At 39.9% G+C, this 25,442-nt stretch overlaps 1 protein-coding gene and 1 long non-coding RNA gene across 2 annotated transcripts; both read right to left on the minus strand.

Annotated features, from left to right (window-relative positions):
- Positions 1-1,305: 1,305 nt before the first annotated feature.
- On the minus strand, positions 1,306-9,917 carry dnajc15 (DnaJ (Hsp40) homolog, subfamily C, member 15). The gene is made up of 6 exons (XM_023828986.2): positions 9,771-9,917; positions 9,137-9,188; positions 6,190-6,263; positions 4,556-4,632; positions 3,580-3,650; positions 1,306-3,046 (listed from the first exon to the last, which is right to left on the minus strand). Exons 1-6 carry the CDS (start codon positions 9,873-9,875, stop codon positions 2,976-2,978), a joined length of 450 nt encoding a protein of 149 aa, XP_023684754.2. The 5' UTR covers positions 9,876-9,917; the 3' UTR covers positions 1,306-2,975.
- A 13,763-nt stretch (positions 9,918-23,680) lies between these two features.
- On the minus strand, positions 23,681-24,246 carry LOC111852780 (uncharacterized). Its single transcript, XR_002840317.2, has 2 exons — positions 24,102-24,246; positions 23,681-23,885 (listed from the first exon to the last, which is right to left on the minus strand). It is a non-coding gene; the product is annotated as an uncharacterized lncRNA (long non-coding RNA).
- Between the last annotated feature and the right edge of the window lie 1,196 nt (positions 24,247-25,442).

A 25,442-nucleotide genomic window follows, 5' to 3' on the forward strand; every position in this document is an offset into this window, starting at 1 on the left:
CAACATTCCCTTACTATTCAAGACCACGAGAAACTAATACAGTAGGATATAGACTACTGTAATACTCTATTATCTGGGAGCACAAACTGCACAATGAACTCCTTGCAGTGTATTCAAAATTCGGCAGCCCAAAATTTCACCAGGAACAGGACTTTTGAACACATAACCCCTCTTATTTCCCTGCACTGGATTCCTGTTAGGTTCAGGACTGACTTAAAAATTCTCAGCAGGGTTGCCAGCTCTCACACATCTGGCGTGACTCTCACACTCACGCAAGAAATCTTACGGCAAAGCTATATCATTTTATTATGAACCTAAAATTAGCTACATCAAAAGCATTGGGTAGTTTGCAAACTGTACAGACTAGTTACAATGTAATAAAACCGTTGCATACATGTAAATGCATATGCATGTATGTGCAGACTTGTCTCAAACTGAAAATCTCATGCCAGCCAGCTGACCAAAGTCTCAGCAGAGTTATTTCAAGTTTACAAGCCATATTGTCCACTCAGATCACAGAACGCAGGCTTCCTGGTCATTCCACGTATTAATAATGTAACAGTTGGCAGTGAAGCTCTCCACTACAGGGCGCCTATATTGTGGAATGGTTTGCGACTAGTGTTCAAGATGCCGATTCGGTCTCAGTTTTTAAATCTCAACTGAAGGCCTTTTACATATGAATAATTTATCTTACCTGCAACATAACACATAATGCACTGTAACTATGGCTGCTGGTGCTGCTGTACATGCCGTTTTTATTTACTGTGCTGTTCCCTTAATGTCTCAATGCATGTTCTGACCCCCCCATGCTCTCTGCCTCCTTCCCACATGTCCCGATGGTGCCGGGGGTGGGCACCATCTGTGCTGGAGTCCTGGTTCAGTGCCATGGAGGGGTGGTATTGTGGATCTGACATACAAACTGTAACGTCGTGGGCGCAGCCTTCAATCTGCTACCCTACACAGGCCGACATGGAGAACTGACTCACTGATGGACTTTGACTTTGCCCTTGACCAGTTTACACGCTGCTTTTAGCAAGCAAACCCATTCTTCCTTTTTTAATAATGCTACCATGTCCGGGGGTGGGTGGGGGGGGGAGGCAAGCAGATGACCTTGGATCCCAGAGGTTTTTTTTTCTCCTCACTTAGGAGTTTTTGCTTCCTCTCTTCCATTGTCTTCCTTCCTTGTTGAATTATTCTGTATAAATGCAACACAACACACCCATGTAAAGTGCCTTGGGGTGACACTGTTGTGAAAGGCGCTATAAAAAAAATGAATTGCACCCAACTGCAGTTACTGCTCAAAAGTTCAACCATTTTAAAAATTTCTTTATTGGCTCCCACAATTTCTGGTGGTACTGCTCTGCTTCATCTATATCCATAAGCTTTCATAAAATACATACATATGTGGACAGAAGGAAAGCAGACTAAGGACTGAAGCCTCCATCCATATGTGTGTTTAACACTGAGCATTAATGAGCCTTAAAGCTGCAGCTTATATCAGCACAGGCTGTGTGGCTGGTCAGGGCTGCCAGACACGATTTGTGCTGAGCTGGTTTGGGGGAAAAGATTACGCTTTTGTGACAGTACGTCGTGTCATGTGGGAGAAAACCATAAACGAATTTCTCAGACTTCCCATAAGATTCTCTATATTGAACTATTAGAAGGTTTAGTGATTCACAAAGCTGAACATAGCACAAGTTTACCATGACATTGTTTTCGAGGCTCATGCATGACTATTGCTTACATCTGTTCATTTTTTATTTCTGTAGCAGACAGCTCTTGCATATATTACCTACATTTCAAAGCACAATTTGGATGCTAAGCTCTAAGACTGCTAAAAGCAGCTAGTGAAGCAAGATTACATTTGTTACAAAAAAACAAATTAAAATGACTGGCTTCCACATCATTTAATTGTGTTTTATCAGCTAGAGCTAAAATACTCCTATTGAAACAGATTACAAGTTGATCTGGGCATTTTACTCTTTGGTGCAATATACACAGAACATAAGGTGAAAACTAGGTGAAAATGAGAATCTTTGAAGTCACGAGTAGAACAGTTTTTTTACATTTCACCTAGCAAAACCTATCAACTCCCTCCACTACTCCAAGCCTGAAATTGTCGAAGCAAACCAAAACCAGCCACACCAGGTGCTCAGAAATATTATTTTTCATTAGATGTTTTTGTTAGATTTCCATATTTATATCAGACGTATTTGATAGCATTGCCGTTTAGGAAAAGGAATCATTTACATAAACTTGGAGAGACTTCACTGTGAATGAACATGGCAAGTAAATGAATGAGACAGACATCACACAGAGGTGTGTAACAGTACCACCAAGGTTTGTATGTTTACATCACAAACATGAATATGTAACGCAGTCATAAACAGATAACACAGCCAGTCCAGCAGATATGCAATCGGGAATAAATTAAAAATGAATGACCATTGGTTTGTGTAGATACAAAAAAAATTACACTCTTTACTCAGAATCAAAAGACAAATACATTCATTGTACTCTGCCCCTGCTTACCCCTACCCCACATGAAAGCTTATTTCTCTCTCTCCCATTTCACACCAGTCAATAAAACACAAAACATACATAAATATACATTGTATAACTGCTATTAATATGTAACTAATTTTCCCATTTTTGGAGTACTGTGGCAAATGTATCTGACACTGCTAAAATTGTAACGTGCATTTACAGATGACGGTGTACCTCATTACAGAATAAGGGGACAAACACATAAGGCACTCAGTCACGGTTTGCCGATTTTGAACATCCAGGAACATCGAGTCCGTCGTGTGTCTGAGCTCCAGCGGACTCCCTGGAGGGACCCTCACCGAGAATGCGGCAAGACTGGGCAGAAGTGCCACACGTGCAGAGAAGAGTGACACCAAATTTATGTGGAGTCTGGGGAAAAATGCTGCAGAGGTTAGCAGAGTTCTGGCTGAAGGCAAGACGTAAACGGGTCATTGCCGTAAGCCGGAGTCCAGCAGGTCTTTTGCTTCATTAATCTTTGCTGCCAGGTATGGAGATCCACCTGCGAGAAGAACAGCGACTTTACCAGCAGACCATTTGCGTCCCTCAACCGAACACTCTCACTTCCCTCCGTTCCGATACCGTGCTCTCAGTGTTAATCTATTCCTACTCCGATTAGACAGACCGGCAAAAAACCTCTCGACCCACATTCAACTCAAGGAGGATGGCAAGATCATGCAGGAAAATGCCAGATTATCTGGTCACACAACAAGATAATTTCAGTACTGTGACTTATCTGCTTATCTCACAGCTGAACATCCATCCGTGTTCCAACCATTTATCTAGAACAGGACTGCAGGGGCTCTGGAGACCCCACAGCATGGAGCACATGACGGGGATGTGCAATCAGGGTGATGGTGGTCCATTGCAGGGCCATTAAAAGCAATTTAGAGATGCCAAATAACATCACCAAATGCATTCTTCAAAGTAATCAATTCAATCCTACATAATATGCTCTCACACGAAAAAGTATATGACCAAAGTACTTGTTGATCTGTAAATTAACCTGGTTTTATGAAAGAGTGCAGCTCTCACCTTTATCAGGGTGATTCAAAACCATGATTCTTCTGTGTGCTTCCCGGATCTTTGCTTTACTGCCGGTGGGACTGCAAGAGAAACATGTGATTTTAGAGACACCTAGTGGCCACATAAAGAAAATCATAACCCTATATTCATATTTATACTTCAGCCAAATTCACTATATTATTTCCAGTTAACCTTATTAACCAATAGTTCTTTTTCAAGGATATTATGGTAAAACATTTTGGTACATGAAAAAGTGTGCCAAGGCAATTTTATGGGAATTTTATCAATAGTTGGGTTCATTTCAGTGTACAGACGCTCCTCTACTTCCGAATGAGATACGTTCTGAACGGCCGTTCGTAACTTGAAATGTTCGTAAGTCGTTATTCAACGTCATTTTAAGGGTATACGCAAGTACCAACATCTAGGATGCTGGGAGTACGCACGCTAGAGTACGGTGGGAGTAGCGGCCAGAAGTCGTACTAGGAGGAATTGGTGAGCAGAAAAAACAAATTGATGTTGAACAGGAAATGGGAGCCCAATGAATACAATTTGGACTTACAGTCCTCTTAGTTCGTATGTCTGAAAGTTTGTAAGTTAAAAGTTCGTAAGTAGAGGAGCGTCTGTATTTTTAAACAGCATCTTTGTCAACACGGCTGCCCTAAAGCACTTAGCAAACGAAACAGTATTACACCGGCAAAATGTAAATAATAAATAAAAGACATGAAAACAAAGGGTGAGTAAAATTCTAGAAGCGGAGAAGACAATCAAGTTCTCAAGTGTGCAAGTGAAATGTAAACTGACATGGTGGGCGTGTCCGGCCCTCTGTGGCAGTCCTGTGGCCCCCAAAGCCCTGCAGCCAACATTACGGAGCAGGCCGGCAGCAGAAATTAATTTTGAGGGAGGGGGGCCTAATGCCCAGTACAAGGCAACCATTCGCCAACGTAAGAGGCGATGATTCTGCCTCTCACCCGCAAGCTCTTCTTACCTGATCCCCAGGACGAGGCTGGCCTCTCGTTTCGTCATCTTTGGCTCAAAGCCCCCTTTGTAATATGCAGAAAATGCCTGTGGAACAAAGAACAGCAGTGACACAATATTCTCCATATGTAATATGAACAAAAGTAGTAACATGCTGTGTCACTTAAGTATGTGGACTCTGCTATTTCATGTGGCAAACTTAAACTGGGCCACAAGCCCATACTGGTCTCCAGGCCAGCTGACTGGTCTGCTTCACTGGGATTTGCAAAAAGCTTTTCTGGTTTAACACTTGAGGACTGAGCCAAACAAGTGGGAGAACTCACTTCACACAGGGATGGTCCTTCATCATTTCATTTCATTTAGTTATGATTCATTTTACTTTTTTAAATATTAATTTTATGCCACCAAAACGGAGGGGGGAAAAAAAACAACAAAAAATGCGATACCCACAAACCGCATCATCGTGTCTTATAAAACTTAAAATGTTACAGTATATATTCAGGCTAACTGTTCACCCCACAGAAACACTTAACTTATGCAGACATAGTTCACTTAATCAGTCACACATGACCCGTATGTGACAGCGCTTATTAGCTAGTTTGCATTAGACTTGAAGTCTTTTTTTAAATATATGCTGTAGAGAGCGAAGTTTGCATTATATATGCAAGAAGATTGATGCACGGGAAAACAATAAATGGTAGATCTAAGCCTTTAAAATGAGTATGGTGGCGAGTGCTAAAGTATTAATAAAGGTCAAATTACTGAATGTTAATAAAAAGCTGTGCAGAACTAAGTCTCCATGACATTAAGTCAAAACATGGTTGTAATAAAATGAAATCTAAAAAACAAGACAGCACAACATCAGTTCGCATGGCTGAAGTTCCACAGCTCCATCTGAAGTTCATTACAGCAGACATGCACATTCTGCCTCCCATTACTCTCCACGCAACGCTGAAGTTCCTCTCATCCAGAAGATCTCAGAAACACACATTCCATGTGACATTAATCAACACTTGGCCTGAATGATCAAGCTAGCTCTCACACCACCTCGATTTGCCGCCCAGGAATAGCACAAAAAAAATAAACGTGCCACAAGAGTAAAATTCTGAGAAAAAAAATACAATGAACCTGATCAAGAGTTCCCTGTATGTCAGAGGTAGAATAGAAGTAATGAAGTGCAAAAATAATGTAAACTTAAAGCCAACAATTTATGAAGAATCAAATATTGACTTTTACAAATGATGGCAAGCTTACTCTATTTCAAGTTTAACAAATATGTTAATGAATACCTTCTGTAACAGTGTGCAGTAGCCTTAAATGTTTGGGTGTGTAGTGTAGGCATACTTTTAAATTTAGTCATGAAAAAATTATTACAATAATTACACAGATAAAGCCATGAGGTACTAATTCCATTTGAAAAGCTGTGGTGTGGGAATTCAGTAGGCAATGGGCTGACAAACTGGAAAACCACACATCTGTTAGTGGTAGATAACCTCTAAATGCTGTTCATTAGAACTACATCTCCATGCAAAACTACCTATGCATGTGGATCTATCATGTTTTTTTATCATCTACTGAGGACTAGTCTTTATGTAAAGAAATAATGAAAATACCAAAATTAAACGAAAACCATCATCTTCTTACCGAGGAAGGCATTTTCTTTACCGTCTCAGAGATAACTTGACCAAGAGGCTTCCATAACTGAAATGCATAGCGCCCTACAACAGAAAAGGGAAAAAGCTGTTCAAACCACTCTCTGTTCTCCAAGGCAGCTTATTCAGCCTGAAAATGAATGAGAAGTTCGTCAAGCTTCTCTAAGGCATTATATGAGACACAAAATGAGCAGTACAAAGATACAGCCTGCAAGACACACGCTGGAAGGAATTTTCCCCATTTGCTTTTGGATTTTAAGAAAATGTTGCCTTATTCTGACAGAGCCTGTGCCCAGAAGAATTAATGGTTCAGTTATTAAAATGCAGACAATGAAAAAGAAAAGAGAACTGGACAGCAGGAACAGATTTTCTAGAGTCTTCTGGTCAGTGTCGTTACAGTACAGAAAATGACGGGGAAAAGAGGCATTTTCTCTGAATTATGAACACAGACTCATGAAAGTTTATGATAACCCACCAAAAATGAGCCAGAGACACAGCAGCGAAACTACAATAAGCTATATTCTATGCACGATATTGTATTACAGCGTATTTGAATTATAATTTGTGCAGTACTGAAATTTGAAATAAATTAATTGTTCATTAATCGTAATCAAGGTAAAATGTTCAATTAATCGTGATATTGATTTGAAATCATATCACCCAGCCCTAGTATGGAGAGCATTTTAATATATTTTGTCCTTGTAGCTGCTAAATGCACTCAATGTTGGGACCAGTATTATTATGGGAAAATAAAACTGAAATGAATTGGACACTAAAAATAATTTGTGAACTGAAATAAAAATGAAACCTATAATTACAAAAAAAAAAACGTGTCGGACTTTAATCGGCAAAAAGCAATGCCACACCAAACTCTTTTTGCCTTATTTATGCACAATATCTGATTTTTAAAAAGATGATGTGGCTGTTGATCTGTCCCTTTCTTGACTTCAGTGCTTATCGCTTCCTTTGATTTACCAAAACAGTAGCATGTGGCGTTCCACGTTAACCGAATTTAATAAGTGTGAGGATACGCCGAATTTATACAGATCACTGACTTTTGGGCATAACAATACGTATCTCATTAATATTTTAAGCTTATGTGGGCGAAAATAATTTAAACTAAATAAGAACATGAGAAATGTACAAACGAGAGGAGGCCATTCGGCCCATCAAGCTCATTTGGGGATAACTCAACTAATAGCTCAGAGTTGTTAAAATCTTATCTAGCTCTGATTTAAAGAAATGCTATCTCTAATTCATTTTAATATACTCTCCCGCTAATTTCCACCTATGGCCATGAGTTCTTGCATTAGAACTAAATATGAATATAAAAAATAATGTCTGTAAAGTGCCAATAAGCCGACGTCCATCATCTAAAGCCCTGCAATAACATAGCTAGTTGTTGTCAAAATAAACTTCATTTAAATTACGGTCGGTTTGATTTTCTGGAGGGAGGTTAATCATTCAGATCAATCGACCAATCGGTAAAACAGATTAATCCATAGATTGTCGTTATTGGCAGCCGTACACTGAGCCATTGCAGTTTATTTTGTGCATTTTAAACTGCGGATAACCACCCGCCACTTAAACGCCAAACCACTCATTGACGGCCAGTTCAGTTTTCATGCCTTCCATCTGCCACTTTGATCAGTTTTAAAAGACATGCCACTAAGTGTCGCTATTCAAGCTGAATGGAGTGTATGGTCTGAAAATGATACATTTTGCAATTCTAAGTCACACAGTCGAATGGCAGGAATGAGTACGTTTCTCTTACTTGTTTCTTCTGATCTTTAGGTTATTCATATCATGTATCAGTAATATTATTATGTCAATTATGAGTGAGTATGAACTGCCATATAAGCATGGGCGTTGCTGCCATTAAATCTAAGGGGGACGTGTCCCCCTCACATTTTATAATTATACGTTTGGACCCCCCCACATTTAACATAAAATATTAGTTTTATGCCAGTGTGTCCCCCCACATTCAAAAAGCTTCTGACACCCCTGCATAAAACTATGTTAATGTCATAACGGAATTTTGCCGATTTTGTGGAGTGATTAGCTGTAGTTGCGGGTGTATCCAAGGGTGTGCAATGGTGATGCCCTATGAGACACTTCTTGAACTGCCATTTAGCTGCTCAGTATTACATGTGTGATTATTTAAGGTTTGAATGCACATATTGTGAATATCACTATCACTATCCCCAATATTGTGAATATCACTCTGAAGAAGGCACTATCCCCAAACGTGTCTGTGCAGAGATGTTTCGAAAACAAATATAAACCCGATCATGCAAAGTGTAGTCTTTTAATGTCTGTTATTTCGATGACTCAGTATTACAGTTAAGCACAGCAAAACGTGAAAGAAATTGGGAGCGAAGCCTTTCTTAATTTTTGTATTGTTCATAATTATTGAATGAACCATTTTGAATGCAGACACTAAAACATAAGAGAGAATAATGGATGTCATGTGTATTAATATCAATGTTTGATTATTTTCTACATCTATCTAATTGAAAGGAAGACAAAGACCAATATAGACAATCACTAAGGAGGTTTCTGATAGGCTGAAAATTATTTAGATTCGGTACTACTCCACTTTAATTTGACGATACTGACTCCAATGTGAATTTGACATTCAACCTGCAGGTCAGTCACTTTGGGGCTGCCCTTCCCACTGAAATAAAGAGCCAATCAACGTTGTAAAATCAACAAACTACTTGTGGACACCCGGGCACAGGATTTCATCATTTCAACGTGCATAATAGTTGTGGTTCAAGTTCCAGGAAGGGCCCTGGCGTAGTACTACTGAACACTGTACTCAGCCTAAACTGATGCAGTAAAATATCCAGCTTAATTCTAAATATCGCCGACTTGATAAGCAGACAAAATACCTCTAATAATAGCAGGTACAGAAACAATTCAGGAAAGTTTCTCACCTGCAAAAGCTGCAGCGGCAACACCAAGACCAACAGCAATCAAAACCTCACCCTATATATAAAAAAGAAAATGTAGTTATTTCTAGGTTATCCCTCAATTTAGGCCTATATCAATTGGCAAAGCAGAAAACGCGAAACGTTATGCAAAAATTTCTACGCCAAAAAAAAAAAAACACTTCAGCGAATGATCACTAAAACTGTACTATGCGATTTAGGCTTACATACGATTATTTAGCGAAAGCTAACGTTATAGTACCAATTCTAAGGTACCCTGTATAATAAATTAAACGTTTCCCAAGGCGATTCAACGCAACTCAGCCGTAGTGCCTCCTACACACTACTTTACATGATCAAGTACCTGGACATTATCGCAACATTAAAGAACGACCCCAGAACTACCAAAACCTACTAAAAAGTCAGGTGAACAACTGTATGTCCGACTTGCTAATGTGAACACGCTACATGACGACGTTTAATGGGTTAAATTAATCCAACACTGACAGCTAAAACAATTTTATTATCATCTCAATGAGAACACAATGTACAGAGCTAATTAGGTTACTATCAAACTCACTATGAAACTACCGAAAGGTGTCGCACCAAATAAAGATTTTTTAAACTTCAGTACACTTACAACCCGTTTATCAACGTCTGCTTCACTCCGAATTGTAGATTTCGGAGCGTATTCGGCATATCTCATTAAATCACTTTCCAATGTCACGCCGGTTCTGCTCGCCATGCTTTCATGCAAGGGCACTTGCGTACGGTACGCCAAATGGGACAAACTATACCTACATAAATGCAGCAACGCGCATTACAGGTCCCCGTGTTTGTTTTATTTTCCCACATTCGCCTTATCCTCCAGCGTGCTACAATACATAGTTCGTTATAAGGACCAAAAATTATTCTACTTTCATTTTTGAGAGATCATAGGTAAATCATCCATCCATCCATAAATAGTTACATATGTGCATAAATCAATACACTGAATGCAAGATTTTACATGTGGCAAATTCACAAACATGATAACAATGACACTTTCTTGATCACCATGGGGAAGATCTGTTTTTACCTGCCCTCTCTTCCTCACCATGACACACAAAGGCATGTATAGGTGAAAATAAGCTTCATTCCAAGCTTGCCAGCTATACCTATGGAGCTGGAGATTAAAAGCTCACAGATGTGACTATTCTGGTGAGGCCAGATTTGAACCAGGGACCTTCTACTCATAAACACAGAGGCTTAGCCTCCTGAACCATACACTGCCTCTATATGCTCCTGGTGCATTGTCTACTTTTCATGGGGATTCTTCAATTCATGCCCATGAAAATTCTTATACTATTAGGACAAAAGTATTGGGACACACTTCTCAATCATTGAATTCATGTGTTTTATTCAGACCCATTGCCACAAGTGTATTAAATCAAGCATCTATCCATGCAGTCAGGTTTACAAACATCTGTGAAAGAAAGAGAATTCAAGCATGCTATTGACATTGGGTGCCACCTTTGCTGTTAGTCAGTTTGTAAAATGTAATTCCTGCTAGATATTATTGCAAAATGGAAGCATGTAGAACTTTAGAAACTCAGTCCCAAGTGCAGACCACAAAAAGTAACATAGCGGGGTTGCCAAATGCTGAGGCGCATAGTGCGTAAAAGTCGCCACTGCACTGTTGACTCAATAACTGCAGAGTTCCAAACTTCCTCTGGCATTAACCCCAGCATAAAAACTGTGCTGGGAGCTTCGTGGATTGGGCTTCCATGGCCAAGCAATTGCACGCAAGCCTCACATCACCAAGCACAATGCCAAGCGTCAGATGGAGTGGTGTAAAGTGGTGTGGCATGCCGCCACTGGACTCTGTAGCAGTGTGAAGCACGCCATCACTGGACTCTGTAGCATTGGAAACGTGTTCTGTGGAGTGATGAATCGCACTTCTCTGTCTGGGGTTTGGCGGATACCAGGAGAACGTTACCTGCCTGACAACATTGTGCCAACAGTGAAGTTTAGTGGAGGAGGGACAATAGTACGAGGTTGTTTTTCATGGGTTGGGCTAGACCCCTTAGTTCCAGTGAAGGGAACTCTTAATGCTTCAGCATCAGGGATGGATTATGGGTTGTGTGGGCCCCTGGGCAAAACGTTCGCGAGGGCCCCCCCCCCCCACCACCACCAGCACCACCACCAGCACCACCACCACAACCACCACAATTCAAGGGCCCTTGGCAGCCAAACGCCCTCCCTCCATGTTTCCATCAGAGGCCCTATAGGGTCAGGGGCCCTTGTAGGCAGAGGATCAAAAAATGTAGACCCTCTAAAATAGACAAACGAAAATACATTGTTGATAAGCGTTGCAAATTGTTTTGGGCTAGGGGCCCCACGGGCCCCCCGCACCCCAAGGGGCCCTGGGCAGCGGCCCCGCTGGCCCAGTCCGTAATCCGTCCCTGCTCAGCATACCAAGATATTTTGCATAATTCTGTGCTTTGTTGGGTCAGTTTGGAGAAGGCCCTTTTCTGTTCCAACATAACTGTGCCCCAATGGATGGATGGGTGAGTTTGGTGTGGAAGAACTTGACTGGTCCTTACAGAGCCCTCACCTCAAACCCATCAAACACCTTTGGGATGAACTAGAATGGAAATTGTGAGCCAGGCCTTCACGTCCAACATCAGTGCCTGACCTCACATATGCTCTTCTGGATAAATGGATAAAAATTCCCACAGACACACTCCAAAATGTTGTGGAAAGCCTTCCCAGTAGAGTGGCAGTTGTTATAGCTGCATGGTGGGGGAGAACTCCATATTGATGCTTATGGCTTTAGAATGGCATGTCATAAAAGTTATTGTATGTGTAATGGCCAGGTGACTCAATAATTTTGTCAATATGGTGTAGTACTACCATAAAATGTATCTCGTTCTGTCTTGGTCATTCATATTTGTAAACAGTTTAATATGATGTAACATTATGTATAACAGCATTGCCCTAATCTTGGCCAAATATTCACTTAATTTGCTTGATTGGTAGATTGGTACATAAGGTTATCTTTTGAACAATGAGTCATCATTTTGAACAATGCAGCCAACGTGAAATGCCTCAGTACATGGCCAGCTGTATGAACTTGTCAAATTAAGTAGCATAATAATTAAATGTTTTGACTTTTAGAGTTAGGTCAGATGAATACAGTTTGTATCGTATAGTCCTAAAAATATTCTTAAAATAATAAATATCCTCTAAAAAAATTGATTGCGAACCAAGCATTTATTGTCACTACAGACTACTTTGAAAGTGTCCAAGAAATGCTTCAGTTCAGTGGTAAAATCCTCTGCCCACCCAAGAGAAACAGATGAAATTTTACCAGTTATCAATTATTCAATAGAATCACTCCAGGCCTCCATCACCACCCTCCCGTTCCCACCGTCAAGAACCCAAGACCTCTGACACAATTCAAACACCAGTGCCCACACAACATACCCAAAAGCCCAGTACAGACAGTTCACTGGTCATGCTGGATATTATGTTTTGGTGAGGTTCCAGCATAACTGTGCCCCAATGGATGGATGTACGTGAATGAAGATAAAGTCCATTTAAACTGGGGCACCTTCTGAGAAGTTATCAAGATAGCTAACAAATCTCACTTTGTAAAACGAGTCCTGGATCTGACAGACCACGCAAGACTGAGAATCACATAACAGTACGGGGCCCACCAAGGGAACAACAATCAACAAAGGACTGTCAGGAAATTAATTTACAACATGCCATAAACACAATGGTAACATAACCAGACACAGAACAATGAACACACTACAAATCATCATAAAACGGTAAGCGAACCCTAAAATTAAACTAATAAATTAAACAAATAAGTAAAAAACAGTATTGTGCATCATGCATGCAAGCCAAGAGGGCTGTCCCAAGACTTCTGAACGACTAACCCCAGTACGCTACTTTCCCATCTACACTAGCTGGGATAATTGAACTAGCAAAAGGATAGTTGACTGCAAATATCAGTATGAGGGGAACTTATTTTGTTAAGCTGGATGAAGTCTTTGGATTATATGAATCATAAATATTACCTAAAACTATAATTATGTGGTTGCTGTGAAGCATTTTCAGACTTAATTTGTTTCTTCTATGTGTTTTTATAAGTTTGAGACAGAAAAATGGCTTGTGTACTACTTGAATATGACTGCTGATACTCAAAATCAGGCTAAATGAGACTCTGGTATTACAATCATACAGTCAGTATTACTGAGCTTTAATAAAAGCTTGTGGCAAATAAAGAGAACCCACTGGATTCAAATCTGTGTCCTTGCTTATTGTAGAGGGAAATACAGTAATATTACTAAATGAATCAAGATGAAGCAAACTGCAGAGGAGTATGTAACGACAGCATCCTAATCTCATTCCACAGTTTGCATGGCCCACACTTTCCTCATATAATTGCTAACAGGATGTGAATTCAATAAGAACTAATATTATTTTAACCATTTTTCCAATAAAAACATAAACACCAAAGTGTAATGGCCACAGGACAAAATTGTAAAAAAAGAACTTTGTCAAAGTTTCAAAACACATAACAATGACAACTGTAATTGGGTACATCAGCGACACCAGAGATATCACTGTGGTATTATTTGCTCATGCTGTTTACCTATGTTATTTATTTATTTTTATTTCACTGTTTGGTCGCTATAACCATAAAACCCAATATTAATTACTTCCATTTTGACTAGCCTCTTCTTTAACTTTAAAGTTAAAGAAGATTATTACATTATAATATAGATTATTACAATGTTAACTGGGTCCATACATGACACAAGGATTTCTGCCTGTCAAACCTTTCCTCTATGATAGGCTGATCTCTGAGTGTTTCATTCTGACAGAACTGAGGTCACCGACTCAGATGTCCTGGGCAACACTTTAGTTCAAGGTCTTCTCCTAAACTATTAGTGAACTCTTGTTTGATAGGATATTAGTAAATAAAAAGATTTGCTTACAATAAGATTTAGAAACGTCTTACAAAGTTATCTTATTCCTGTCTCAAATAGTTTTTACTAAAAGGTTTGTACTTCAACTCCAAGTATAAAGCTATGAATTAGTAAACTAAAATTAGTTATGCTGGAGCCTTAGTGTCACATCTAGGGAAGGATGTAAACGAAGGCAGGCGTGGAGAAAACCAAAAGGGGCCTTATTTAGCCAAAAACACCAAGCAAAGCATTAGGAAATGGGCCACGAGGGGTCAAAACAGGGTAGGGACAATCAGGAGAGAAGACAGGATGCAGAGCAAGTTGGGGCGCACAAGCAGGCCACAACATCAATGACTGGACTGGGGAGCTCAAGACAGGGAGGCACACATCACTGACGAGGGAGCAGACGAGAGGCACCTGGGATGATCCACACGAGGGCTGCAACGAGAGGAAAGATTAAACAAGTAACAGGTGTGGCTCGCTTACAAACCCATCACTTTATATTTGCAAGTGATTTGCAAGCTGCTTTGCAAATGCCAGGAGCAAGATATGATTGTAACACGTTTCTACGTTTGTTTGCGAATGAATCTTTCTGTCAATTAATATATTATCAAACAATTAATAATAGTTTATCAATAGTTAAGAAGCAGACCTGAAAATATAGAGTTACTGATGCCTGGGTTACTTTCAAGTGCTGAGCTGTATGACAGTAAGCAAGGACAAGATCAACTACATGTTAGGCTGGATCTGCTGAGCGACAATAACAACCAGGTATTCTGAACCCAGCAGGTGAATATGATCAATCCCAAGATTGTGAAAAGAAGCACTGACCTGACTGACTCAATTCAGTTCAATTTATTTTTAAATAATGCCTTTCATAACACCAGCCCACCTCCACGCCCAGAACCACGTGGTTTCTGTATGAAGCAAAAGCCATCAGTCTCAACAAGAGGAATAATGTCTGTGAGTTTGAGCCTGGTTTCTGTTAGCAAATGCAGGTCTGCACCAGTGACCAGCACCATGTCGTTGACAAGAAGTGATTTGTTTCCTAAAGAATGAACGTTCAGTACTGAGCATTTTATGGTGGGTTTATGTCGCGGCTCATTTAATCTTATCAAAGGGATTGATATTAAGTTATCCGCAAAAGAGCCACCTGAGGAACGTGGAGGTCTAAGTCTTGGTCGAATAATAACCTGCCTGGCCAAAAAAAAGGTCGGCATTAGAATTTTTCGTGGGGCCGCCTTTAGCTTTGATTATGGTGCACATTTGTCATGACATTGTTTCCACAAGCTTCCTCATCCTTTATTTTCATCCAGATTTGCATTCATTTCTCACCAAGATCCTGTATTGACAAGTGAGTTGAACCACTCCATAAAGCCTCCTTCAGCACATCCCAAAGACCTTCAATGAGGTTAAGGTCACAACTCTGTGGTGACCAAGTCATGCGTGAAAATGATTCCTCATGCTCCCTGAACCACTGTTTGACAATTCGAGCCCAATAAATCTTGGCATTCTTGTCCTGGAATATGCCCATGCCAACAGGGAAGAAAAAATCCATTTATGATGGATGGAGGTGTAACCTGGCCATTCAGTAGATTCAGGTACTCAGCTGACTTCACTTTATTGCTGCATAATGTTGCTGAGCTGCAATAATGATCTAGTCATTGGCTTTTAAGTATTTGCTGATATAAATTCAAATGGTGACCTTTTGTTTGGCCAGGCAGTGTACTTACAATATTCTTTCAAGGCTCATTCAACTCTGTTTCTAAATAGCAGTTAGATTTAGGGGATGCAGTGTCATGGAGCAGCTGGGTCATAGGCAGACATGAGCTGAAGGTAGGAGAATAAACAGCCTTCGAATTAAGATTGCAAGTCTGAGGCCTCGGTGGTGTTTGCAGAATCAGGTAGGTAGACTATTTGCTCTGTTTTGGCATAGCATAAAATACCCCTCCAATGGAGACTTTATCATTTATAGAAGCCTGGCTATTCCCAAAAAAGGTCCCAATTATTAATAAAAGCTATGTTCTGAGATACAAACCAAATCTCTAACCAGAAGTTTAGGGAAAGTAGCTCACTATACCAGTTACAGCCCCTCTATAGAGGCTTGGCAAGGGACAATGACGATTAGATTCCAAAATTTTGTTTTAGCTTTCACACACAAATAAATGAAGTTTCTCTTTAATACCTCGGATCGTCTGGGAATCCAGTTTCGGCCTCGATGTTGGAAACTCTGGCCCCAGGGAGGCCTTTTACAGAAACCGCTGCTTTACGATTGTTAGAAACTCGATCGCTTCTAACTAATGAGTCTCCCATTACCAGCACCTTTCCCGCTTCTGCAGACGCACTGCTGAGAGCAGAGAACCTGCTGCTAAGGGCTCTTAGGACAACGTCTGACTGCAACCAAGGCTTGGTGCTTGGTGGCTGCTGCGGCAGGAGGGACTATGGCCAGATCTGTTTGAGCCATATTTTGAATTCCCTCAATCTGCTTAATCTCCACTAAAATGTTAATGTGCCACTTCTGATGCGCTAATCCTGCCCTCCAACTCTACTGTAACTAAACAGTTCTGGCACACGGATGTATCAGGAAAGTCAGGAGGACAGTCTACGCTCTACTTGATGCAGGAGCTACAAGACACAGACACAGAAGACATAAACACATCTTAGCCTTTTAATTACCGATCTTAAATACATTAATATATTAACTGAAGGCATGGGTGATTACGAGTGATTCTCTAGGTAGCACTGACTAAAGCAAGACAATGACAATTTCTAAACTATGCTTAAGATAGGTAGAATATCATTTTAGACATTTTCTTTCATGAGAAAGAACTTATGTTCTCACACATTTTTTATGGGCTTGAGTCTTTGGTGTCCTTGGAAACACACATATATCGGCCTGCAATCTAAATATATTTGAGCAAGAGGAGATGGAGAAGAAAAGAAAGAGGTGGAGAAGAATAGAAAAGAAGAAAAATAGGGAAGTAACAGAGGAGGGGATTAGGAAAATGAACAGAGGGGCGAAAGGTCAGGTAAGGTAAGAAAGTGATTTTGTAAAAAAAGCCAAAGATGTGGTCTGACTGGTCTCTGCAGTTATTTCAAGTGTGCTGGTTTGCTGTATATTTATACAAGATTTTTGAACAGAAAATGTAGCAGTGACTTGTTAAAGCCATTATTGTACTGGAATAGCATTAACAGACTTCCATTAAAAAAATCTAAATGTACACAGTTTGCAAATCAGTTCTCTGTCCCTAATCTTTATAATATGCCTTCTTGTGTTTATTTTGTTAATGTATTCAGTTTTGAAATACTGGGCTTCTTCTAAAACCATCCTGAAAAACATCAAACTGCCTAAAATGTCAAGCATTAGAAAGAGCAACAAAGAAGAACAACAAAGAAAAGAACGACTTAAACTCGATCACAAAGTGTAAGTAGATCCAATTTGCTTTAGGAAAAAGTAAGCAAGTATGAATGCTTCTGTCAAAATCGGTGTGATTGTTACACTGTGACACTCTACAAACACTCACACACAAGCACACATATTGTATCCTTTTATATAATACTGTGAATTGCATATATGTTGTTGACAGGGCTCTCATTTTCCACAAAATCGGTGCTGTTAACATGAAGCATTTGAACGCAGAGGATAGCGAGGCATTGCCAGTCTGATGTTTAAACTCTTAGAACCCCCACAATGATAACAATACATTTTCTAGACTATTGTGTTATTACATACTGCAGTCTCCCTCCCAGGAGCAATAAACAGAATTACTTTATAAAAGACAAGAAACGCAGCTGACAGCTGTGCTGATTCAGTGCAGAGATAATATGTTTAAGACTAATTAGCTCACACAAATCTGTCTACTATAAGTGAAAGAAATCAGTAATCAACAACAATGCCCTTGCTAAAGGACTTTATCACAGTCCTAAAAATGCACAATTGTCTGAAGAGCTGAGGATCAAAGTATAATGTACCAGATATTAATTTCAAGCCTCTTTTTTTTTCTGCTACACAACCCGTCTTCAGTTTGTGCTATTGAAATAAATTCCTTCAGCCCTTTGCTCAGTACAGAATGCTGGGATGGTGCAGGGATGAGTCCCATCTTCATTATCTTCTCATCATTCCCATCACATACAAGAGTATTGTTTTGGGGACTGAGCTGTAGGAGCAGAAATACACAGAGACGTCCCTTCATGACTTGCCAGTGGGCTGCTGCTCTGTCTGCACTGTGGGGTAAACTGAGTTCATGGTGCTTCCCAGAGTTCATGGCTCACACAATGGGCAGAGCATTCGAGGTGTGGAAGCCTCAGTGATGGAGACAGAAGATCGCCATATTGTCCTTTGGAAACATGCTGGCAGAATATCAACTATAAGATTCCTCAAAAAAAAACAAAAAAACAATTGAGTGAGTCTGAACTGCTCCAGCTGCTGCTTTGCTCATAGCTTAATGAGTTCAGTTTACTTTCACAAAGCCACATAGCAAGTAAGGGTTCATGATAAATAATATAGGGTGTAAAATATTAAATATTGCCTCATCCTCTACAAGTGAAAGTCATCAGACAATGGAGGTAGGAATGACACGATCGTTTCGTTTATTAGTCAATATAAGGAAGACCAATTTAACAAATTTCATGTACTAATACAATATATATATATGGTTTAATGGAAGGGAAATAAAAATTAAAGAAAAGACGATTTGAAAAGGGTTTTTTTTCCCAATAACCATATTAACAGAATTCAAATGAAATAAAAGTAGGTTACTTTGCTTACTAGCAAGGCAAGGTGCAGTCAGGACATGGATAATTCTCAGAAAAATCTTCATGTAAGACATGCAGAGTGACAGTATAATGTGGGGATGATGAATACGTGGTTCTGGCCACTCAAAAATGCTTATCTTGGCTACTGGGCTTTGTGTTAATATTGCTTGTTTCTCTGCTTGTCTAAGTATACCTGCTATATTGACGATGTCGATAACATTGGGGTAGATTGCTGGATTTAGGCAGAAAAATTAAGCTTCTCTTGTTGGTGCCTTTCTGAATATCCAGCAGGTATGCCTACACCAGCATTTCATTCCTGACTTTAAATGTTAATGTTTAGTAAACGTGCAGGATCCACACGTTATTTCTGAGTGCACTGGTCTGTTGCACTGCAGCACCTCTGGGCATGAAAGAGACATTTAATTCATGCAAATTGCATAGTCCAAGGATGTTATTCTGAGGGTGCATGGGGGTAGTTATACTTTCAATGAAGTGTACTTGGGTAACTATCATATGTTGATAATTACTGTTTGATAGTCCAGGAACTGGTGGTGAGTTTGCAGACAGGAGACAAAACCAGGAAAAGCATGATAATAGTAATTTCTATTGTGAGAAACGTAACTAATGGCATTGATAACATCACAGTTTCTGTGGCGGGCGGTGAAATGTTTACTGAAGCAGTTTTCACATTACAAGGGAACCAGAAGATTACTTTTCTAATCAGGTGGAAAACTAGATGCCACATAACAGTTTAACAAATCTCCTGTATCCCCTAAAAGAAGCATACTTCATACTCCCAAAGACTCACACTTAATATCCCAACCGAAATTTCAGTTTCAGTGCGGTTCACAGGAAATGGTCTGGACCAACTCCAGGCAAAGTAATGAAGTGCTCCAACCTAAATGTTGCTGGCTTACAGATGAAGGTTTAGATGGAAAGTTGGGGTCTTGATGTGGTTTTGTGAGTATTAAGGTTTGTTATTCCAGTGAAGTAGATTCCAGCAGACCGATTCATCTTCTCCTTGGTTTCTGTTTGCATGGCGACGCCTTTGTATTGACTTCCTGAGGTGCCTGGTCCAGCTTCCTCCTTGTCTCAGCCCTTTCCAAACACAACTGCCCTGGCCATTTCCAGCACCCCCTGTCAGTATGACTCAAGGCACAGAGTGCCTCCAAAGTTCATAAGAGGAACTGGCTTTTTATGTACTTAAAAAGACATAACACAATAGGGATGATGTACTTATATGTGGAGAAGGTCTTTGTTTTGTAATGGGTGTGGATGAGTCTGATTCACACTACAACAGAGCAGCCTGTCATTCAGCAGTTTCTTTATTGTTTTTATCCAAGTGACCAGCTTTCTCACTGGAAGGTCACGTCGTATTCCCAGTTCTCAGTGGGCTGAATGGATTGTGGAACATATGATATTGAATGATGTGCTATAGAGAGGTACTACAGTGAAGGTCCAGGAGCAGAAGAAACTGTACAGCTGGTGAAGGATGCTCAGAGAAAAAAGGTGCTTGATGACAGTCATTAATAGCAATAACATGTTAATAATTTTATTATTCTGTTGTTAAGTGGTCTAAAAATATCTCATGAGTAACCTAGACTAAGGCAAGCAGGTTGCATTACCACCATCGCATTGATTGAAATAGACTGAGATACCGGTGATCTATGTGGATATGAAAGAAAAAGGGGCAAATTATTAATTATTAGTAGTATCGCATATCACAATATATTGATACATTCTCGATAACTCGGAACTTGAAAATATCCAAGCTCCTACTTAAAAAAGATCTAGAGAATGGTTGAATGGAATAGATTCATAATGCAAATTTACAGAAGCTAATACTAATACCATTAGTGTTTGATGCTAACATAAGATGCCGATTCTCACAGTGCTAGTGGAAATGAGCACATAGTAAGTCATGATGTACACCGTGTGAACAGTAAACAAGCGTCATCACTGCCGTTCTCCAAACCCAGCAAGGCTTTTACTAAGCCAGCCCTTCTGTAGTGGAAAATTGAAGTGAGCTGAAACCACACCGTAACTAATGTCTCTTCGCGGCGCAGGTCGGGTACAGCCTGGTTCCTGTATGCCAGTGGAAAAGAACCATATGAGACCGAAAAACTTTTTTCCTCTGAATTTGTTTTTCAAGATTGGATAGCTAAAATTTAAGAATCATATATTTTAGCAGGCACCCAAAATGGCAGACAGAGATGAACTATGATATTTCACTGTTCCACCACAGCTACTGTTGTTACTGGATGTTATGTTGAGACAAGTTTCCAAATCTGAAGTTTATCATCTCCATCTTATGGACAGCAGTTTGTGTTTCTGTTACTTTCCCATATTTCACCGGGAAACATACTCAACATGACTTGGCAAACTATCTTAACTTGCTTAGGTTTGCAGCTGGTTTTGTTCTCCCAAATATTTTTCCTGCTGCTTAGCCATAGGCAGTATATCTGCACCTAAATGAAAACCAAGACAGAGTCTGGCTCAGTCTCAGCTGGGCCAGTTTCAGCTTCTCCAGGCTATTGCACTCACAGCTTAGTTATGTTGCTTACAGTTTTCCTGGAAATCCAGAGTTGCTTCCAAGCAATATAAAAAATATGTTCTATTCTTTTTTGCATCTAACTCTACCCTAAAGGCTGGTTCATACTTCTAAGCACAAACGCGACACCCGCGTATCCGCTCTGCGTTTATGTACGTTTATAGTTCTCCGTCAAGCTGCGTACTTTGCACATGTGGGCAACATGTTGTATTTACATTTTTATTAATAATCATAATAATATAAATTATTATTTTCAATTAGACAAGTCTGCACTCACATATCGACACATTTACATGTATGTAACCATTTAAGTACCTTGTAAATAGTCTGTAGGGTTTGCAAACTACGCCAACTCGTCAAACGCGTCGATGTTGGTATTTTAAAGTGGACGGTAGTAAATCGATCGTATGCAGTGTGTCTAGAGTACAGCAGACGTTCGTCCGCACAGGCGCACAATGACATCAAATGTGTCATAAACATTCAAGTGGGCAAGTATGTACCAGCCTTAACTCTTCGGCAAAGAAATTACAAAAATGTTTCTTTTGTTGCAGGCCAAGACCATGAATGTACTATTACAAAGTTCTTCAGCTGTTTGCTTTGCCGTGAGCGAGAGATCCTGGTGCACATTACACCTCAATGCAATGGCGAATAAAAGCAAACCTGTAGTCTGGTTGAAGGAAGGGGGTAAATTATCTCTTGGGTGGTTTTAGATCAATTCGCAATTGAATGTATTAAAAATGTTCTTTGGTGTAATAATCTATTATGCTCTTTTAACTTTATAATCATAGCTAAATAGCTATACTGTACTGTACATCTTCTACTACTTCCTTGTCTGTTGGGAAGGCTCCTGTACTGCTTGACCTTCTAGCAAGGGAAATATATTAGTGGGACTCTGGAGTCAGATTCTCCCGCTCCATGGCTGGGCATCTAGACTGGAACGTGACGGAACATATCCACGACGATTTCATTTGTCATCTGAGCACCAGTATAAAGGAGTTTTCCCCCTTAACACTGAGGCATAAATTTAATGAAACTATGCACTTTCTCCTGTGCCCCTTATCATCTGTCTCTCATTACTCCTTTGAAAATTAGTTCCTTTGCTAATACTTCAGCTATCTTATGTGGTCTGGTTACTGAAAATAATACTGATTTTTTCCTTCTCACTGAAGCTTGGCAACATAAATGAGAAGATCATTGAAGACTATAGCTAAGGCAGTTTCGGTGCTGCAGAGAGGACAAAAGCCAGACTGAAACAAGTTGACCAGGTGATTGTACTGGAGATGGGCAATGGCTTAGCTGGTGCTCAAATGTTTTATAATGGTAGAAATAACATGATAGTGAAATTATTGGGGTTGAGACCAGATTTTTTTAGATGACCGTAACAGTAGCAATCCTGTTGATGGAGGGAATCAATCTGAAAGAGTGAATGATTGAAAAGAGTAGTCAGATGAGAGCAGAAGGCTGGCAAGCAGGACATAGAGTTGGAGAAGAGGAGATTGAGAGAGAAAATGGTGGCCTTAAATGGATGATATTGGACAGTTGAATGGAATCTATGAGTGTGAAGAAAGGCAATGTAGGGGTGCTGGGGGCAGTAGGAGAGGGGTGGTGGTATCAGAGGTGGAGGGATGACTGGAAACAGTAGAAACCCAAGAGCTGTTTATAGTGGAGAAAGGAGTTGCAGAATCAATAGAGTCACGGACGGTGAGTCTGGACTTCTTAAACAATCTCTGCAACCTCAAGCATGCACTGGATGAATAAGAGGACAATGAAACTACATGATGTAGCACTGAGCTCAGAGGCAAACATTTCAGGAGAGGAGGTAACAGGATGGGGAAACAGGGCTGCAGAAATAGACTGGGGAAAGGTATGTGGATCAACAGATTTGATGTCATGGAAAAAGAGCACAGAACTCTTAACATCCTCATTCTTCTTGACCTGAGAGCAGCCTTTGATACAGCTTCCCTCAGGACATGATCTGGGCATTGAGGGCATTGGCCTGGACTGGCTTACATCCTGCCTGGAAGACAGAAGAGTAGTCTATCTAGAAGTGCATCTACAGTCTAACAGTGAGTTATATCCATGTATTGGGTCTATCGGACTCATAATGCTTTCACTATGCTATTAATAGGAATTTTGTTAAAGCACTGAACTTTTATCTACAAGTCACACCGAAGATTGCATCTGATACCCAGCAGTTTATTTTAATGTTACTGGGGGACTTCCAAGGAGTGCTGATGAAAATCGAGATGACAAATCACATCCTCAAAATCTTGACATTACTGACATTACTACTTAATTATATTTGGGTGTTGAGGACACTACAAGAATTGACTTACATCCTATCTGATCCTGTCTGACAATAAACAGTTCACCCCCAATTCAGGCTACTCCTCACCTTTCTTCGCAGTCACTCATGGGATTCCCCAAGGTTCAGTTCTCAGGCTGTTTTTCTTTCTTTTTATATATACTCACCCACCAAAATGTTCTGAGGGCAGAAAGAAAAATGCTTGTTTCAGAAAGATAACCAATCAGATTGTAGAGGAGATGGGTCCAAGCTACTAGAGGAGGCAGGACCAACCAATCAGATGTCTTTGTCCTGCTTCCTCTAATTGCTTGGGACCACCTCCTCTACAAACTGGTTCGATATTGCTCCACATTGATCATGGTTCAGCGCCTCTCTTACCTACATTTCAAAACCTACCTTTTCCCAACCAGTCGCTGAATGTCTTATCCTCGTCTTTCATCCCCAGTCGCCGTGAATAGTACAATTTCTTCCACATAGGCATCCCCTCCAAATCATTCTACTGGCTCCAAATGGTCCAGAACTTCACCAACTGCCTCCCGAGCCATACCTAGGCCCAGCATCAAATTATTCTCCATGACCATCACTGGGCTCTATGAAATTTTTAATCCATTTCATCTAGAATATCCTGCTTCTCACTTACAAGACTCTGAACAATACTGCTCCATCCCATCTGTCTGGTCTTCTCTTACTAAATCAACCTTCTTTTGCTCAATGATCTTCCTCGTCTGGGGTCCGTGGTGACCAAGCATTCTCTACGGCTGCCCCATCTGTGGAATTCCCTTCTGCTGAATGTCACTCTCAGTTTTCAAATCTCACCTTAAAACCTCCTTGCTATTGCCCGCAGTGAAATCTGACACAAGGCTAAATGTAAATGATGAGATGCATTCATATTCATTTATATTCATTCATATTGCTCTGCAACAGATGAAGCAGACAGCAGTAATTATCTTGTTATGTGGAGGTTTCTGTAATATCATATTGTTACTCTTCCTACATGAAGGATATTATATATCCTTAAATGTATAAGTCAACATCAAACCAGACGTATAGAAAACCTGAAGGAAAACATGGATATTCAAGTATCACTTTTGTATGGTTCACAGTCCACTATTGTGTTTTTCTGGCATTACTGTCAGTAGCAGGATTTCTCTCCTTACACATGGAATTTAAACAGAATGTGCTCTGAAAAATTATATGAAATAAGTAAAGAGAGATTAAAGGGAATTTGAACTATAAATTATATAAAACGTAAATTTTTAACTTAAATTTATATTACATATAGTAGAAAGCTGGTTCTTTGTCATCTCAACATCTGTCACATTTATACCTGTTGGAATACAGTTTATATTTAGTACAACAACTACATATGTATGTACATAGTATTGTTAATCGAGTTTAGATGTATACTGAGTCGTCTGTAGATGGCGATGTTAATTGTAGTGAAGGTTGTTTAAGTTACGTGCGATGCAAATATCCTCTTGGTTTAATAAAAAAAACTAATTGCTGTAAAAAGTATGGCAGGCTGCAGCCATATTAAGTAAAAGAGAAGCTTTGAATAAGAAGCAAAAACTGAGTGCATTTTATTTCTGTACGGTTTTATGAAGCTTTTTCCAATAATTCCCATATTTGTCCTACTCTAGTGAACATGTTTAAACAGCTTTCCTATATTGACACAGGAGAGCATTTCCCTGAGCTCCTCTCCGGTCTCGTATAATTATTTTCCCATGACTTCTCACA

Source organism: Paramormyrops kingsleyae, chromosome 16, assembly GCF_048594095.1.
Source record: "Paramormyrops kingsleyae isolate MSU_618 chromosome 16, PKINGS_0.4, whole genome shotgun sequence".
Taxonomy (NCBI): domain Eukaryota; kingdom Metazoa; phylum Chordata; class Actinopteri; order Osteoglossiformes; family Mormyridae; genus Paramormyrops; species Paramormyrops kingsleyae.